This window comes from Columba livia, chromosome 2, assembly GCF_036013475.1.
Source record: "Columba livia isolate bColLiv1 breed racing homer chromosome 2, bColLiv1.pat.W.v2, whole genome shotgun sequence".
In the NCBI taxonomy this organism is placed as follows: Eukaryota; Metazoa; Chordata; class Aves; order Columbiformes; family Columbidae; genus Columba; species Columba livia.
In genome coordinates this window covers 39,488,326-39,509,336 of record NC_088603.1, presented here as the reverse complement: position 1 = coordinate 39,509,336, position 21,011 = coordinate 39,488,326, and the positions used below count along the sequence as shown (strand labels likewise).

At 34.3% G+C, this 21,011-nt stretch overlaps 1 protein-coding gene across 1 annotated transcript in view; it reads right to left on the bottom strand.

The window, feature by feature from the left end:
• KCNH8 (potassium voltage-gated channel subfamily H member 8) overlaps window positions 1-21,011 on the bottom strand; it is a 189,875-nt gene that overhangs the window by 72,545 nt on the left and 96,319 nt on the right. The window contains exons 4-5 of the mRNA XM_065051531.1: window positions 20,528-20,655; window positions 17,538-17,778 (exon numbers count right to left, since the gene is read on the bottom strand). Of these exons, the coding sequence (XP_064907603.1) occupies window positions 17,538-17,778; window positions 20,528-20,655 (369 nt within the window). The remainder of the gene's footprint in view (window positions 1-17,537; window positions 17,779-20,527; window positions 20,656-21,011) is intronic.

Here is a 21,011-nt window from a genome sequence, read left to right as displayed (position 1 = left end):
TACATAGAGTTAAATCATTGATGCAAGAAATTGCTCTTTGTAAGGAGAAAAATAACACTTAGAACATTTCAAACTCTGATTTCAAAGGGATCTTGAATTAAAAAATAAAAAATAATACCAACCACAAACTCACATTGTTCTGTAAACGGTACCAAATATTGGTATTTTTCTTAATGATAAATGAGAGTATTATTGCTGTGCATTAAACTCGCTTATGTTTTGAGGTAAAAAACAAAAAATTAATCACTTTATTTCAAAGGTATAATTGAAACTTACTTTTGTGATAGCTGTCCAGCACAGAGAACAAATGCCATCCTCAAAGATAATAATTTGTTTATCAACAGAAAAGTGCTGAGCTCACTCAAAGAAAAAAAAGGCTTGTAGGCTATGGTGGAGATCACAAAAGTGATGTGAATTGCTTGGTGGCTTGTGCATTTTGTATGTTCCTATCTAACATTCCAGGATGAGTGTCTTTCAATAGGAGATATGCTTTTGACATGTCTTGCCAAAACAAATTAACACTTAAAAAAAAGCTCAGGTCTTGACAACAGAGTCTCAATTATTTTCATATCTGACAAGACAAAGACTATAATCTGTCCTGGAGCTATATACCAGTTTCTACTAACATTAGTGAGAACTACTTGTAACTTTTACAAAGTCAGAAAAGAGTGCAGCCAACCATTAATTCTTGGTGGTTTACAGCAAGATAATGAGCCTGCTGCCTTGCAAATTGTAATGCCTCATGTTGAAGACCATCTCATAAAAGAGAAAGTTATCCCAAGTGTTAGGAAGACATTCATAGTATGACTGACTTTTTTCTCATTAAAAAAATAACAACTGTGGGGTGATGGTCTTGGCAACCTGAAAGTCAGTGGACTTTCTTTAATATCCATCTACGATAGGCAGCTTTCTAGATGCTAGTCCAATATGCAATAGACTTGTCAACTGTGTTATTTGTAATCTAGATAGACTACTATTGTTATAAGGAGGGAACTAGACTCCCTGTGCCGTCTTGTGTCAGCAATGGCAGCACAGACTCCTTTCTGTATGCTGGTGATGGACAAGAAGCTACACCTTCAGCTGCCTCTTTTACATGCTGCTGTTGTATGGAGGTGGTTTTATGAGGTGCATGGCTCCACATCTCGAACAACATGGAGTGTGCAGATGTTTAGAAAGGGTTTGCTGCCCAAAGAGATGTTTCTTACAGCCTGTGGGGAAGGGGAGGTAGAAATGCTAAATGGAAGCACCTACAAGTGAAATTCAGCCTCTTGCCCATGAACAGAGCGAAGGTACAGGAAGATAATGCCTGCCTCGCAAATGGAAATAAACACAGAATATAAGTATTTCATAGTTTCAGTTTATTAAAGGGATTTGTTTTATCTTTGGATGCAGACATTTCCTTTCCTTAGAGCTAGTTTATTGTGTGTTATATAAATCTGCTCCAATTCAGCACATTCCCGGGAAAAAAAAAATAGATATGAAGTCCTAAAAACTGAGCATACCTCAGCTTTCATTTCTTCATAATCAAAACATAATGCAAAATAACCATTCTAGTATTGTAACTTGTTTTTATTACAAATCAAATTAGAACTAAAAAGTGGGTAGTAGAAGGATTACTAGTAGGAGTAGTAGATTCATCTACTCTTGGTTTTGTAGGCAGTTTCTGATGCCTGAGAACTTTTCTTCCTGCTATATTCACATAAGAATGAATACTTAATTTCTGATGTACCTTTTATGCTGCATTTTTCATTCAGTGTATGGGAAATGTCTACAGACCAGCATGTATGAAGAGACTCCCCTCAGAAAGCAAAATCAAAGGATAGATTTTCCAGAATATGACAAACAAAGCATTTCTACCACCAGACCTATAAAGAATAGTGATTGATCTTTGTCCCATTTGCAAGCTTTCATACAATTTAGAAAAATGCAAAAATGAGTCCTGACAGGTTTTTGCCTCATGATTTGTTTGAAAATAATGACAAGAAATCAAAACCTTATGCTTACATAGAACATGAACATAGAATAACAGAATAAGTAAATATTTATGCAGTTCTCTTTAAATGAGACAGACTTTATTAGATTCTGGTTGTTAGGTATTTTTCCTATTTCCTGACTTTTTCTATTTATCAAATACACTGTTTTTCACCTTTTCCCATGTTTTCTCTCTTTTTTCTAATTGTTAATTTTTCTGTGCCATTACTTCTGAATTAAGGCAGCATTGGAAATGGCACATTTCAACAATTTTGTTACTATAACAAAGACAGCCAACACATAGACTTGATGTGAAGGAGGGCACTGTAAAGAGAGCAAAAGTATATGACCAGGTTCACCTTAAATGAGTAAATCAACTTGAGATAAAACAATCTGACATGTTATAAAAACTCAATGGAAAATGCTGCCTCATTGAGAGGGCATGGATAGCCACTAGTCTATATTAAAGAACTTTTCCATTCCAGAATTTTATTTTAGAATCTTTTGGTACTGAAAGAATATTATAAATGGAAATTGTTTGACTCTCACTATACCAGGATAGCATTGGAGAATGGTACCTACAGGACTCAAATGCTTAGTCTTAATGTTGTCTACATTTGACCAGGCAGATCCAGTATTCTATAGCATCTTCTTATGAACATAGATACTCAAATAGAGCAGCCACATAATCCATGCAAAAATTACTTTTGAAGTCCTACAACAGAGTTCACGCTGTTGGTTTTGCAAAAGAGTTTGAAAACTAAATCTATGCACCTACTAAATTTACCCAGTTGCTTACACTTAATTTTAAATATAATGGAGTAGCTGACACTGTCAAATTGCTAACTCTCATCCAGATTTGAGCAGGAGAACTGTTGCGGTCACTCAGTATCCATGACTGCATTTCCATCTTAAGCAACATGAAACATTCTTTCCTTTAACGTACTTGTAGAGATGCTTTCCTCTGCTGCGGTGTACTACTTGCACATGGTGGAACCTATGAAGAATCGGAGCTGAAGATGTCTGCGTTTTTGGGACATAAGGTGTAAGAATGTTTAAGGCACCGCCAAACATTGGTATAATGTTTCACAGAAGTATCAATTCTGCCATTGTGTTGAATTCTACCCTGATTTGCATTGGGATACCCATTTTGTGAATTGATACTTTGTTAGATGATCCTCTGAACCACCAAAGGACCTGATGAATTTCATTACTGCCAAGAAACATGTCAGTTACAAATGTTACAGATGTTACAAATTCAACTTTCTTGGTTTATTCAGCTCCAGAACACTAACACGAGCACTGACTTTTACTTGTTTTCATCCACTGACAGGCTGCGTAGGAAAGACAGGCTACACTGGGCAGACACTGACTTTAGGTAAAGTCATTTGGAAATCAAATGTGGCTTAGCAAATGAGATGATAAACTCACATCATTTAGATTCATGTTAAACACTCGTATTCTGCATAGCACAATGTCATACAAAAATATCTAAACTAGATTCAAGCATGAAACACATGTATATGTAGAGGTGCTAGGGAAAAGAAAGGTGGGTTTGACTGTCATGATCATCCCTTGCAGAATTTCGTTACTCTGTTTTTCCTTTCATTTCACAGCTTCAGGGAGAAAAGATTGATTTGCATTTCTCCCTACATGTTCTTTAGGTAGTCTGCACTAAGACTAGGTAAAGTAAGATCTAGCCTGTTAGCCATTATAAATAAGAAGCCAGGAAGCAATTTTTTCCCCTGCTGACACTCTATTGAGGGCAAAGGGAAAATGCAGAGAGAGCAGAAAGAGAGTAGCACATTGGACCATTCATTTGACGTATCAGAAAATAATTCTTTAGGATGTATTTCAATCAAATGCCCAGTTCTAGTGCCAGACCTGTGTCTGGAACAGAATTACTTCCAAGGTTTCACTTGGAGAAACCTTTTATGTTTCTGCAGAAACCGTCTTCTGCAGTTTGAAGCTAGGCAGTATGCTATGATCGTTTGACATATACTAGTTAACCTACACACTACTAGTAGTAGACCTATGGTATTTCTGGCATTTTGATCTCTTCCATTAGATTTGAGTCTCTAAAATTCATGAAAGCTCTGAGGGAATTCTTGTTGTTTTGGCACAGTGCAAGATCCTTCAAATTTTTCAAGATATACTGCAAAGCCTTAACACAAAGTGAGTTAGACACACATCTCAGAATATCTGGTTTTGTGCGTTGAGGTCTTTCAGGTTGTAATTGGTTCATGCTTTAAGAACTACTGTTTTCATTCAACAAAATCCTCAGGCTGAACAGAACGTATAAGTAAAATGCGAGATATAAACATTTTAGATTATATCACCAGGTAGTCTCAGCTGGCCCTGCATTCTTAAAGTTACAAAAAATGTTATGCCATTTTCAGTAATACAATTAAGATTTGAAATGAGCATAATTTCATATGGTTCATAATGAGCAAAGCTCCATAAGTGTTTAGTAGAGTTAGGTGGTTACTATTCACATATACAAATCTGTGTGGTAGCACCAGCCACATACATAACTACTTCATGCAGATTTGGTTGACGTAGCTAAGAAAGAAAGATATAAGGATATTTACATTTGTCTCAGAAACCTCCAGTGTGTAGTTATCAAAGTTAGAAAAAAGGATTTTCTTACTTATTCCACATTAGCATTTGTGAAGCAACCAAAGCTTTAACAGAAAAGGAGATAAATGCTTGCTTTAAATTTCCCTAGCGATCCAGTACACCAAAGGCTTATCAGTGTGCATATGAAATTCACCATTCAAGATTGAAGAGATTAGAGGTTTTTCAGCATAGCACCCCTTTCTACCTTATTATCAAAACAATTTAGGACAACAGCCCCAGATAAAACATATATATACAATTGAATGGAAAATGGTAAGTATTTCTTTCTGCATCCAACTCATTAGCTAAAAATCCAGAGGGAGGTAGGTGAGTGTGATTCATCTTTTATTTCTTGACAGCTCTCTGATCTATGCTTAGGTGTAAGCTGTTTCTTCATCTGGTCAGTCTTATTTACAGCTTGACTGCTGTGCTAAAGTACTTACTGAGAAAGCTGTAAAGGGAAAAACAAAAACAAACAAACAAAAACAAACAAACAAAATCCCCCAAACTAAAACAGAACTCCTGAGGCAAGAAAATTCTAAAAACACTAGAAAAATCTTTAATACAAATTGAGAAATGACCAATTCTCTTGAGAGAGTTTATTATTTTTAGGAATTACGTGTTCTACTTTGGGGGGGGGATCACTGTTTAAAAAGTGGAAGATTAATTTTATATTTATTTATTTATTTATTTATTTATTTATTTATTTCCCCTCATTAAGACTTTGAGTAACTAGGAAGGTAAGCAAATTGAGGCAACAAAGAGTATTTAAAAAACTGAACAATAACCTATTCTGAAAGTACTTATGGAATATTTAATATGTTATAAACCGTTTGTGATTCTTAGCATGCACTAGCTTCTACCTACCAATGACACTAGCTTATCAAAAAACATTGAAAATTCAACATAAGCATCAATATTTTAAAGCCTTAGAGACTCCAGACAACTGCACAGCATCAAAACTATTGGTTTTCTTTAGTGCTGAATTTGTGTTCCAAATGCCCTGAGAGGAGGTGGGCTTTAAGCATTTTCTACAGGAGGAAGGGCAAAAATTTTACAGATAACAACTGTAAAATGAGCAAGAAGGATATTTAAACTGAGCTGATTGTTAAAGCAACTTAAATATATTTGGACAATTAGTGGATCAAAAGTTTTCTACAAGAGGTATGTTTGAATATATTATCTTTAAGCATGCCCTAACAATAAACTTCAGCCTGTGCAAACTTCATACTTGAAGCTTTATTTGATATGTATGTTTCAAACTGGGACAAGAACTACAACCTCTATTCTGTCTTAGCAGCTCACATAATACAAATCATTAATAATAAGCATTACTACAGGGAAAAATTCTGAAGTTACCTCACTGTAAATTCTTTCTGTGTAGGCTGGAAAAACATAGTTTTAAATGGTCTTACAAGCTACATACAGCACACCAAGCACTCTGAAAAGGAGAACAGGCGATGTAAATTGTGTATCTAACATAAGCAATGGTTACCTACAACTAAAGCAGAAGTAGTAACAGATAATATCAAATTAGTTGACTCACCATATTCTGTGCTGAAACACAGCACACACATATCTAAAATATCATCTTCATACTTGGTGTAGAGAGGAAGGAAAGGGTGAAGACTGTATTCTTGTCTTCACTATGAGAAAAGTTAGGTAATTCAACTTCAGTTATAATTAGAAAAAATCAGAGTTCAAGTGAATTGAAGATCAAGAAGTCTAGACTATCCCATTGACTTTAAGGAAGGTGCCCACGTTCTGTAAAAACTACAAAGTGCCTTTTTTTCCCCACAGATTTTTGCCATGTTTTAGCACAGATACACCTGTTTGGTTAACAAATACCCATGCATTTTAAGACAGCCCTGACTGGTGTTGCAGACTTTTGCTCCTTCTCCACTTACTGTTCTGCTGGTGAGCCTGTAAGTTTAACAGAAGCAAAGTGCATGAGTCTGCAAAGCAGCAAGTAGTTATGTTGCTGTCAAAGGTGGACTTGACCTGACAAGGTGAACTGACTTCTGACTTGGTGGAACTCAACAGGAAGAACTCAAGATCTCCAAGTTCAACAGGTTTGGAAACAGCAATCATATCACCTATGCATTCCCCACTCCTCACCTCCAAAGATGTAAACAGAACTTTTTTTTTTTTTTTCTATAATTTCAGTTCTAATTTCCACACCCATATAATGCAGAATCACTTCATACTAAGCAAAACTCAATGGCAAATCAATGGTCAATCACCCTCAGAAAAACAACTCTGCCTAGTCTCTGTAGGCAGATTCTTACTTCTGTATCCTCTCACTTTCTTTTTCATATTCCTGATGATTTCAGCCCACATTCTCTGACCACAAGCAGCTGCTGATGCAGTTCTTTTCTGCTTTTCCCATGTTGCTCCTTCTTCCCTCCAGCCTGCAGTCGGCCCTCCCCTGCCAATCCTACACAAAGTAAACCAGAAGCTCCGTTAGGCACTAAGTACCTAAGAAGCATGCAGGAAAAATAAACAGGGATTGACAAATCTCGTAAGAGCATTTTGTACAAAAAACCTCAAACATAAACCTTGGCTCTGATTTATCTGGTTGGATCCTATCGCTAACGAGCTCAATCTGCATGGCTTCTCTCAGCCTATTATTTCCACTACTGGTAAGATACGGGCACACATACCTTTCTAAATTAAAAAAAAAAAAAAAATCTTGTAAGAAATGTGCTCTCTCTAAAACTCTTACGAAATTACACTGAAAAATTAAAGAAAATGAATTTGTACAAAAAAAAAAAAAACAAACAACTCAGTTGTTTCAGATATGAAAGTGTCTACATTAAAAAATGTGAATCTATGTGCAGTTGTAGTTCCTAATTTATTTATATATTTTGCTCCAGTTAAGGTCTTACACAGTATCCACAACACTAAATATTAGAGGGTTAAGCCCAACATTACCCTAGTGTCTTCCAAGTTTGTAATTACCATGTCTACATGTTTTTGTGATATTTTCATTCAAAATTTCTAAAGCAAATATCAGAATCTAACTGAAAAACTCTACTTATTCCTTTCCTTACTTGAGTGATCTAATGGTTTTTAATCGCCAATGATGATCCTTTTCCTTTCACAAGTTTCCAGCATGAAAAACCATGCTGTAGCTATGCTCAATTCCTATAAAAAGATGACTAATTTCATAGCTGGGCATAAATGAGCTAAGAACCCTCTGCAAGTCTATAGGGTTTTGGAACCACTTGGTGGTCTCTCTTGAACTAAAGCTCTGTAGGACATGTCACATCCTTTCTCAAGCCATCCCTTCTAGTTATCTGCCATACTCACATGCATACACAGACACATGCACTCAGTGAACAGTATGAAAATACTAATTTAAACTGGTGCTCAACAAAGGGCAAAAATATGGAGGTTCTACTTAGTGCATATGCAGGTTGTAATTCTAGATGATATAAAAAGAGTCAAAATGATAAACTGAGATTCAATAAACTATTCTATTAATCCTTAAAATATTTTCCAAAATAATACTTATTTTCCAATTCTGAAAGCACGATATGTGTTACACATAATCTTGATTTCTAAACCCTGATAAAAAAAAGGAAAAGATAATCCAGAGATAAAAATTTATCTGGTAGCCATATGAACCTCTTTATCCATAAACGGGATTATTTTACCTGAAGCAGCTGATTTTCCTGTGCCAACATTTTTTTTGCTTGTTAGGCTTGTTTTTTTAAAAAATAAATCCTGTGGGGATTAGACATATGATCAAGCTACAGTAGAATATCAATTTAAGATTAATCAAATGATTCAATAACTGCCCATGGCACACTATTATATCGCAGCAAATTCTAGGTAATCTAACTCGGTTTACTCTCTTTCATGATGAAATAAATGAAGTTGAAAAATCCTGCACCTTTAGGGCAAGGAGTATACATATAAGCAGCAACCAGGGGACTGGGTGATGCACAATTTCTTATTAGACTACAGTAATTCAATCCTGTGCTTGAGACCTAGATGATTTAGGTATATTAACCCCATTGATTTTCAGAGCAGACAGTTTTCTATACCACTTCCCTCTTCCTGATGATATGACTGACTCTTCTGCTATTTTTCTTTTTCATCTTCCTTTATGTGATTTCACATTGATTGTCTTTAGCTAGCAATACTTTCCCCAAAGTCCAAGCTCTTTGATCTATTTGATTATTTGAGTCAATGTTATTTAATTATATATGGATAATGGTATTAGAATCTGGCCAGAGAGCTTTTAGGAAAGATTCCAGGAAATGTTAGTGTTATATTGCTTGAAGAACAATTTATCTGTCCCTATAAAATTTTTTTTTTTTTTTTTTTTTTTCCTCCCCTGTTATAATACTGCTATAAACCTAGAAGTTCCTAGTAAATCTCCAAGGAACAATTTATTCAAATGGAAGTGTGATTTTTCAACACAACATATCCCTCCAAAATGTGTGTTACCATGATTAGCTTGATGATTTTTCTTTTAGATGCTGGCATGATATGGTGAGGGAGATGGTTTTATACAGGAAGATAAAGTAATGCTTATTTTATATCTGTTGATTAGGAATCTGGACTATTATGAAGTCAAATAAAGTATATAAGAAAAAAAAAAAAAACGCCAACAGAGATTAGGTAATTAAAAAAATGAAATGTAGGGGTTTAATATAATAAATACATAATATATAATAAATTAAATAAACAATAATATATAACAATATAATAAGTCTTTATAACAGCCTACTGCAGCTGCTGAAAGACTTTTTTTTTCTTTATAAGAAAGAAATAGCAAATGGTGAACAGATAGTAAGTAACAATCAATATAAACTATGGAAAATTTGATGTTGAAATCTAGACCTGTTTGGGAAACAGAAAGAAATCACTAGCAGACAGTATGAAGGCAAAGTAGAGTTTTAGATGTATTAGGAAAGAAATGCTATTGGCAACTTTAGTTCCTTTGTACTTGTGACATCCCATTATGAGAGAAGCTATTAATAATATTGTAGAAAAATATATGCATTCAATAAATATTTCTTATCTAATATTGCAATGAAGTGGCAAAGCAGGTTTGTATTATATCACATGTTAAATTATAATCCAGTGTATCCTAACTAGGAATCAGCAGGTAGTAAAGTTTTAAACCAGTACTACTAAACACTTAACAAGATGTCACTTCTGCAGCTTGATGAAAAAAGCAAAAAAAAGAAATATGCCATTTACAAGCAATAGTTGAGTAGAGTTTTGGATTTTCCTTTTTCTCAGATCTTTGAAGAAGAGCTGATGTCCTTCAGGAAAACATGTCTTAGCCAAACACAATTAACTGGAATTAATATTAATACCTGGACTAAATATAATGTGTTATATTTAGGCTTGAATTAGACGGTCAAAATTTTTCTTATCAGAATCTTTATGATCTGAAAGGTCACATAAAGCTACATATAACTGAAATCTCAGATGTGTCATATTGACATAGGTAACAAAGAGAAGGAAGAAGCCAGCTCAAATTTTATACTGCTAGAAGTTAAAGAAATTACATGTCCCAAGATACAAACTGCAGTTCCCAATGGACTTGAAATCTAAAAGGAAATATCAAAAGCCATCATTGTACCACCAAGATGGAGCATTAAAGAAAATGTTGTTAAAGAATTAGAATTAGTCATTAAGCAAAAGTACATTTAAAACGGTAAAATTTGGCTATTTTTCCTTGGGTGCAACCCTCAGTAATGTTTTATCCTGGCCATTAGCACTTTAGGACATTGTGGAAACAATGTGGTTTGTGTGGCTAGTCACAGAGATTGGGAACCTCATTTCAGTGACACGTTACACCTCCATCCAAAGAAGCTCTTTTTTAGGGGTCTGTGGCTTTAGCTGGATAACTGGCATTCAGATGAACATTGGAAAAATAGTTTAAAGCTACAAATTCTTAAAATCCTCAGCACAAGGATATGGCATTCATGTAATATGACAGACCTCCGAAAAAAATGCTCTGCTAATGCAAAGTGTATATGATTCTTAGGGTTTGTTCTGTTGAAGTTACCATTGAATTTACTAAGTTATTTTGCCCATCAAATTTCTCCAGTGAAAGGACTTTTTTTAGTATTGGACGCTAAGATGCCTGTCACTATACAGCACATGGGGAGTGCTACAGTCCCTGTTTTAAGGCAGGGCTGTGATGTATGTTCTCAGCCTCATTTCATTACAGTTTGACAAACTGACAACTAGTTTAGTGATTTTGATGGAGCAAGATCTATTTTCAGGTATGACGGTTCATAGCTGAACTGATTCCCCAAATTCATCTGTAACTGACAGACTGATTCGCTCTTCTCTACTATTTGTTCTCACAGTGGAAGGTAATGGGATATTGAAGTCATACCCAAGTGGAAATACTGTTTTACTTGGGTAAATCATGCATTAATTTAAAAAACTGAAATGTGAAGGCATTAGTGGTTCAAATGGCTATTGTGGTAACAACAGTCACTCACTCCAGGAGTATGGTACGGTCAGTGTTAATGCACTATCATCGTATGCTCTACCAAACACGATATTTAGGCTGTTGTACCCATTACTGTGGGCATCCTATGACACACAGAATAGCCAGCATACTAATGTTAAAGCAGGGCATTTAACTGCAACTCTTTACTGTGCTAAGAACCACAAAATCCAATCCAATCCAATCCATCATGAAACTGAACAAAAGACCACAAACTTGAAAAATAAAAAGTTAAATTATTTTATCTGCTGCCTTGATTTCCAGCCTTTTGAGTTCACTGTTCAAGTGAACCTTAACTATAAGGGTGTTAAACAGGCATTAGCTAATCTCAGCTCTACAGTAGCTGATATGCCAGAAAAACATCACAAATAGTGACATCTGTAATAACATACTGAACACTGGAAATATTTTATTTTCTATAAACTATGTTCTACCTTTTAAAAACAGACTCAATCATGAATATATTGACTAAAAAAAATGTATTATATTGACTTTTCTATGAAAGAACATACAGAGTTTGGAGTCTTGAAAGAAGAGCAAAAAACAAAAAATATTCCTGAAAAATGAACAACTATCTCTACTTTAAAAAGAAGCTAGTATTTGTGACTGAAGAAGTGCGACAGTTTCTACATGGGTAATTTTCTTAATAGAACCTGCAGAAATAAGGAGAAATAAGCTATTCCAAAGAGTGAAGAAACATCAATGATATGACTTAACTTTTCACTAAATTCAATATGTGTGAAGCAAATGAAGTTAGGTATTTCATGAACGTAGTTCACTTTACACAAATGCTGAAGACAAAAATTAAAATATTAAACAAGTCAAAACATTCAGTGGTAATGGGACAACTGGTTTTGGCACTTAAAACTTTTGACCAATTCCAAGGGGGAAACCTGAAATATTTTTCTCAGAAATTATCTCATGGAGCTTGACAACAATTCACATACACAGGTTATTATCCAAAAATCATTTAAAAAAATGAAAAAGACCACATGAAAGCTCACAAAAAATATGGTAAATTGTTAGGCATCTAATCATTCCTTGGAACTGACCTAGGTGGTTAATTAAAATATGGTAATCCTATTGGAAGACAGAGTGTTGTTTTACTATCATGTTGTAGGATAGTAAACCTAAATACAAATTTTGTCTGATTGTAGCTATAATACAGTCAGTCATATTCTGTATAACAGGATAGTATTTGCCTTTTGAATAGTGGAGTGAAAATTACATACAAAACTATTACTACAGGCTTTCTCAATGTATGAATTGACTATAGGTGCTACAAGTGATTTGTTACACTGCTTTATTTATTTATTTGTTTTTGTTTGTTTGTTTTACAGTAGCATCACAGTTTAGAAAACAGAGATGAAGAGTCAGTTAAGTGTTTTAGCACTCTTAAGTGCTCAGAAACCTGTCACTCCTATGTTATAAGTCTCATTGCAAAATAAATCGTAAGAAAGAAAAATAATCTGTCTGAAGAGATTCATTTAGGACAGCCAAGAAGTGGAACAGTAACTATATTTGCCAGAAGCACAAACGCAGAATATTTTGACCCAGTTATAAGCTGCCTACAGACCTCTCCCCAGAATAGTAAGGAGTTATATATGGTAAATGCTGTGTATTTTAACCTATAACCATGAAGTTCCCATCATCCTACATGTGGGGTTTTTTTAAAAGGCCTTTATCCTGCATGAATCACTTGGTTAGTTTTAGGTATTTCTTCACAATTTCAGAATGGAGCCTGTTCAGTACTTCCGTAAGTAGTTGTTTTTTGGATTTTACCTTTAACTTTGATGGTACATGGCACAACACATAAGGATCCTTTCTTGTAACCAGTCCACCGGTAGTTTCAATCATTCATTTTGGCCTCAGCAGAAGCAGGAATGCTTGGATGAGCAGTGTTCTTGTCTTAACTGTTAGGTACCTCTCAACTTCAGGAGTAGTAAGCAACATTTTAGGGCAGTGATTTCTCAAAACTTCAGTTAGATCTACAAGCTTCTGTGAGAAGCTGGCTAATGATGTGTAAAATGACATCACACCTCTGCAGATGAAGAGGAGTCAGCAGAGCTGATACAAGTAAAATTTTCTAGGTGCCTCTGTTATCATAACATTTATCTGCATCTACCTGAAGATACAGAAATATTTCCATGGAAATAACCACTTTGAAATTATTTATGTCCAGGTGGATATTTTTGTGCCTGGAAGCAGCACCTGTGTGCAGACTAGTCTTTGTTCTTACAAGGGTATATAAAAGGAGGGTTATTGGAAAAAATTCTGACAATATATTAATGGTGGTCCTGTCCACTCCAGTGTGGCACTTTAAGTGAGAATCTTTAGGAAATTTATTATTGCTTTACAACATAAACCTTGTGTATTATTTATTTACCTTAGTAGGTAATCCATAATCCATGAACAACTTATTTTGACCTTTCCACCCTAATATTTGGTTTACAAACAATCACTGTATCTAATTTCATGTTTTGTTCATATGGATTCACAGATGAGATTATTTGATTCTCAGAGATAAATTCCCAGGGACAAATTCAAACCAATCACTTGGTGTAAGACTGAATTTTAGCATATTAGGGGTCTGAGAGCAAACTTTCTAAAACACAGTCCAAAACACTGCCATTTTCATTCAAAATGCACAAGGCTTAGAAGTGAGGTTCCTGTGACACAGATATTGTTTCACATGACCTTCTATGCACTTGCAAAGATATGAAATTATAGACATTATAACAATGAAAAAGAAGATAAGAGAAAAAAGAAAACAAACCTTCTAATTTAAAAGAACCTTATAAAATCTATAGAATTTAACATTATCTCACCTAATTCTAACAAATTTTGTCTAACATACATTATTTTCAATACAATATGCATACTTGAAAGATTGTGTAAGTCATGAATGATGATATGAATTTCTAACGGGTTTGTACCATATTTTTGTATCTCTAAATATTAAACATCTGAGACTCAAGGGCTTCGTATGTTTTAAGACTCTTTTGGAAAGATTTTGAGTCATTTACATTTGTGATAAACACCAATGGGCCAACAAGTCTCTTTAGTCTACAGTATCATGGAATATAAATCACAGCTTTAGGGTTTCTAAACATGCTGCTTTTAAAAACTGATATTGCTGCTAAAACACTCTGTTAAATAATATTTAACAAGAGAGACAGATACGCATACAAAGAGAAGCCATCTTAGTATCCATGATCAATTTTCTCTCTTAAAACGTAAAGTCTTCAGATGAGCATGTGTGAGGGGAGAGTAGAGGAAGGGATAGGTGTATTTTGCTTTGTTTTGTGTTCCCCAGGTAGGCAAAGGAGTATGTTGCAGAACATCACTTAAAATTACTGTTGCCAGTATGTTTATAAAGAGTATAATTTTATAGCTATAGTCAGTACCCAAGGTTCTCCACCTATAGAAAATTAAAATGAAAAGTTCATGTATTTTTATAGCTCCTCTCTTTACAGTTGTTCCTAATCACCTTAGGAGGAAAAAATACTAAGATATCCTTGATTTTATCTAGCAAATAATGTATTACCATTACCCTGAAAGCCTATAAATATTTTCTCTGAACTATCTCATCGATCTCAACTCCTGTTGAAGACATCCTATTCAAATAATCCTATGAGTCTGAAAATTTGGCAATAAAGTATTGATAATTTATAATTTTTTGAGTAATGTTACTTTCCTCAATTAAGGTGTTCAATAACATATTAAAAATGAACAACAACAACAAAAAGGCAATATCTGAATGAAAATTGGAATGAAAGAGTTGCTGAAAGAAAAGCACTACACTGGATAGTTGTGGAAGAAGAAAAGTTAGGCAATCAGGAGGAAACTATTAATAAAGTTGATTGAACTTAGAGATTATCCCAGCTTTCCTATCTAAAAGAGAGGAAACTTTACAAATATTATAGAAATATAACCAAGATCCATTGTGCTTCTTAGAAATATTAGAAATATTGCACCCAGACATTCCTATCTACAAATGGAGTCAGCTACTACCTATGCAAAAAATAAGGAGCATATATTTTGAAGTAAATAGTGCAATAAAACAGGTAATATCACTCAACAGCTGAAATACTTCCTAAAACAATTTATGTGCTTGCTTAGATACATTAATGTTAAACTTTTTATCTCCACCTCTTTATGATTTTAAGAGACATGAAACAGTAAAAAACAAAACAAAAACAAACAAACAAAACGACGTAACTAATTCTACACTATCATTAGACAGAAGAAGCCCAAGATTTATTTACAGGAGAATGTAGGGGAGGCTTGCACACATTACAGATGAAAAGAAATCTGAAAGTACACTCAAACATCACATCACACAACTTATCAAAGCACTAATATATACAGAAAACATCAAGTGAAAAATAATCATAACCTAATTTGAGAAGCCTTAATTATGTTCTCTCTCTAACATCTTCCCCAAAGACATCACAAGATGTGTTGTTATTATTATTGTTTGTCTTCTGTTTATGTTTTAGAGAACTTTAAAGGCTAAAGCAGCTAAACTCTAGCTAGATATGTACTTTTGTCATTAATAATTTAATTCAGATCAACACTTTTACTTATAAGCACTCCAAGTCAGGAGAACACTTCCATATGTGTTTTTATCATGCTTAAGCATATGCTAACTCACAAATTGAATAAACCTAAAAGATATTTTTAACCCCTCTTCTGTTTAAAGAAAATCTTTAGCCTCTACCCTATTACGTTGCTTGAATTGATCTGCAGACATCTCTTCCTTTTAATGTCATATCTTCACTCCCTTTGATGACAGCTAAAAACAAAGGCTTTGTGAAGTCCAAATAAGGGTTTATGAAAGTTATGTGTATAAAAGGAATATCATGAGAAATCCAAATAAAATGAAAGCAGATAGATTTTTTTTTCCAGTCCATGATTACAGAGTTGTGATATCTAAATCCAGGATTACAGAGCCATCACACAGCTGTAGCCCCATCTCAGACATATGTCCCCACTGACTTTCTGAGATGGCAGCATCATAAAAAGAATTCTACTCAACTTTTCTCATTGACACTTCTCAGAGCACACAGATCATCAGTCAAAGTTGTGCTTGTCAGAGCCACAGTGCTAAAGTGCCCTGAAACTTGTGCTTAAAATTTGTGCATGTTGTCAATCTTACTACTTTCAATAGAATTACACATGTTCTGAGACATATTAATTCAACATTTTAACAAACAAAGGACCATTGAGAGGTGACTATAAACACACTGTTTTCTTTGAATTCACTGCAAAGATTTAAATGCAGTACAAGAATGTCCTGAAAATACTCAATAAATCTTTCACTAGAAACAGAAATTCAAAAATAGACAATAATTGTAGAAACAAAAACTTCATGAAAAATCGAGCCATTATTGAAACTGTGGGGGAGGAATATTGGTATGCTACAGCACAGTGTTTGTGGTTACCAGTAACATAACTATGCAAAGGAGTCTTTTCTAGTACATTAGACACTTTTCTTTGAATGTATTCAGTTACAACCATAGTTTGATTTCCTGGGTTATAGACCTAAGAGTCTAACCAGAAAATACAAAGTCAAATTTACAGAAAATCTACTTCATTTTAGTTATCTCTTGATCATAGAGATACCATTGCTTTTTACTCACTGATATATGAAGTGCATATTTCCTGCAAAGAATATAAACATAAAAGTAGCACTAAGCAGTATACCATCTGTCTTGCTTCAAATGAACACTACAGTACATAAACCAGTTTGATACAGATTATACTCTCTTGTGTTCAGATTCTGATAAACACATTCATAACACAAACTAGGTATCTACACCAGTGTGGGGTGAAGGATACAGTCATTATCAAAATATTGTAACCTCGAGTCTACCATTTTTATAAAGACACTCAGGTTGATCAAGTGGAATTTTTCACTTTGTATTCCTTAAAATGGAACATGGAGACATTTATGACTGACTAGGAGTCATAACCTTGCTCTTTTAACACAAGACAAAAGCTGATCCTTGATGATCTGCATCGCAGAATGCAGTTTTCTTATTGCAATGCTTGGGTGTTATTGAATGTGAATTGCTTGCATCAACATGAAAGAGTCCACCAAGATCCAATAGTAAGTGTAAAAGAGGAAGATTAGACCTTAAACCTAATGACAGATCAATGTCCAAAGGTGGAAACACAGATATTTATCCATCGTAACATCTGATTCTTCCATCAGCCACATCACTTGCTAGTCTTACTGTTTACAGTAAAGCTGTCAGAGAAATGGAATAAACTTCTCAAACTTTTCGTAAGAAAAACTTCTGTTAAAATAAAGACATTTTGGGTTTTTCCTACAACTAGAATTTATTTTCTGTAAAATCCCAAAAGCGATTATTTCCTTTTCTATAGTATGCATTGTGTGAAAACCTTAAATGTTAAAAAAAGACGTCCCAAACAAATCCCCAAATTATCTTACCGATGATAAAAAGAATTTCCACTGCAATGTCACTGACAGTTGTGCTTCGAGTCGTAGACAGCTCATCATGGCCAATAAAGCAAACATTGTAAGGTACAGTCACAGCAACATAAAACGTTGCCAGTAAAATAAGCCAGTCCCAGCCAGCTTTAAAAGTGCTAAAATGCAACAGTATGAATTTGGATTTTTTTGCATCTGAAACTTTGTATTCTGGAAATGCTGGTTTATCTACAAAAACATTCTGAAAAAGAGAGAAAAGAAAGAAATAAGACAAAACATTAATTTGATCATACAGACACTTTTCTTCCAATGCAGCCATTAGCTGTTTTGTTTTGTTTTGTTTTTTTTAAGTATAATGAAACATGACATACTCATATGCAGGCAAGAACTAATGCTAATTTTTTTCTCATTTAATCCTTGCACTTACTTAGACAGATGGTTCTGTTGATGGAATAACTTTTGTGAATGTTGGGGCAGGAAAAGGATTAGTAAGGACCAGATTAAATATTAATAGAATGAGGACAGGACTGAATCTGGCAAACTATTTCTTCCTCTGTTGGGTGAATTCTGACTGAAGAGCAATGTTTTTCTGCTGGACAGATATGTTAAAGCTTTGTATACATGAGGACATAGTAATGCAAATAGGAATACACATATAGAAAGGAATAGATCATTATGAAGACAAAACATCCTTCCTATACATACTTTAGAGCTATAAGGAGGTTGTTTCAGACTATCTCTAGCCTTGTCCTGCCAACTGAACAGCTGTTAGTACCTGGAGCAACTCTCCTGGTTTAGTTTCAGCTGAGGGAATCCAGTTCATGTGTCTGAGACTGCTATCAACCAAAGCACTATTACCTGGAATAACTTAATGATTCTCTATAAAGATGAACTCTTTACCTAAATCAAATACTAACGTAGACTCACTGTAATATGGCTTCAGAACAGACTGCCTTACTGCTAGACTATATCTAGCTTTGTCACGTGTCTCGAGTCTTTGTCATCTAACCATCAAAGGTCTTTGCAACAAAGACTTCAGTCTTAAGCACCAGTTTTATAAATGCTTAGCTCTCATCTTTCAGAGTTTTAAACAAAACGTCTACCCTCCTGAAAAGCAGCATGTGGTACATGAACTGTCTTGTAGTATTTACTAAGAAAATTCTTGCTCACTGTCATTGTGGTCCTGGTTAACGCTATTCCAGTAATGTAGAGCCTCACAAAACAATATCATGTATGCAGCAAGCTAAGATTACTTCTGATCTTGAATATAAAAAGGCAACAACTGCATGACTGCATAGTTAATTACATTTGCCTTGCCTGTCACAGGCTTTCTCTTTGTGTGTTTCTTTTGAAATAGTGACATCCTTGCCACCTCCATTCTTGGTTCTCATTCATGAATATTAGGGACTAAACTGCCTTTGTTGTTAGCATCAGCCCAATTTTAATCAGAGAGAAGAAAATGTTCCTCTTATGGCTTCCAATTCATATCTCCAAAAATCTAGGCACTAAGGGTAGTAAATTAGTCTGACAACAAATATTTTAAACCATTATAATATCATCTGCACTAGGATTTTGACAGTGCAGGAAAGTCACCAGAAGCTATTTAAAAGTCACCTCCCTAAAAAATATACTATACTATGAAAATATCACTGGAAGACCTGGTTAAATTCTAGATTCTTTTTCTTTTTTGTTAATTTTTTTACATTCTTTCAACATGCAACATTTGTTACTGTTTAGTATTTATATTCAATGCAAATGGCTGTATGCCCTCCGAGGCATATACCTGCTGTGTATTTTCATGTCCTTAATCTATAACAAGTTTTTTCTGCTTTTTATTTGTAAAGTAATAATATGCCTAGGGGGATGTATCTACCCTGGTGCTTGATTTTGGTAATCAACAAAAGAAACATGCCCAGTGGTAGATCACCTCTGTCTTCCATCCTCCCCCTAACCACATAAAACAAAACAAAATCAACCAACCAATCAAAACAAAAACCACCACCGCAAAACAACAAAATCCAACCATTTTCTTCTTGTGGCTCTAAGATTTTAGCTTTTTGATGCTAATGACACAGAATAAAGAAACTAAATACTGTTCTGAGATTTTAAGAAAAACTGTATCTTTTTGCTCCCCTGCTTCAAATAATTATTTATAGGTTCTCTGTGTTAGGACACACTCTTACATATTATTCTACAAAATTTTTATATGTATATATGGATTTCATATGCATCTCTAGTTTTCCTCTGCGTTAACTTTTCTGCTGAAACATAGCTCCATAGAGCAGGAGGGGTATTTTTTCTCCTGAGCATATTTCCTTACAAGTCTTTCTGCTGCTGTATTTTTGGTTTTATCTATTGTTTGATTTGGTTTTTTTTGGAACATTCACAGGGTGTTTATGAACTTACTCGCTAGTTATAGTTACTATAGGAACACAGAAATAATTTAAAGATGGAAACTTCACTTCTTCAACTAGGACATGAAAAGATGTATTTCTCTTCACAAAGTTGAAGGCAGTCACATGCAAAGTTGCCTAAAGGAAGTGTGACATTCTGGAGCTTACACAGTATAGAGATTTTCAGCTAGAGTAATACCTTGAGTTTCTTCTTCTTTTTTTTCTTTTTTTTTCTCTTTTTTTTTTTTTTAAATTATTATTTTATTTTATTTATTTTGGCAAATAGTAATTATTGGAATGAAATAATTGAGATGGTAAGGTAAACTGGAACCTAAAATTAGGTTCTGAGAAATTCTATAATGTTGTTTTCCTGGAATTAAATAAATGTCTGTTTATAGCATGGCTAAATGCACTGTCTTGCTTTATGAAGAGTAATAGATACCATAGTAGGCAGAACTGCACTTCAGTGGACTGAACTTTACTGCTTTTGTTATCATAAAATTATGTCTAGGACATATCTCATGTACTCACTGACCTTCTACAGCACTTAAGAAAATGACCATAGAAAGACTACACTTTTTAAAGAATTACACCTACATTATTAATTTTTAATTTGTTCTTCTCTCTTCTTTGTAGATGTCCAGAGATATGATAAAGGACAGCTCTACTCCGTCTTCGTGCTGACTCAAAATGTGACCCCGCTCTTCCTCTTCCTTTCCATTTTTCTGCAGAACAGAAGTGATAGCACATTAAACATCAGTAAATGGTACTTTAACCTTTGGGAGCTGAACTACTGACATTTTAGACTTTGGCAGAAGCAGGGCTACATGTAAAGATTATACACACCTTTTCTTAGTTTTGTTTAATCTTTTGCATTTAAGACAACAAATTCCCTCTCCCGAAGGGCAAATAAAAATCAGTGTTTTGTTTTAATTGTAAAATGCCTTCACACAACTTGGAAGTAATTAATTACAAGGTGTGATTTCATAGATAAGAAAAATGTACTCTTTGCTGTTTCAGAAAATGAAATTATGATTACTGACCACAGGAAGGCATAGCTAAGAACAACCACTTAAAGTGT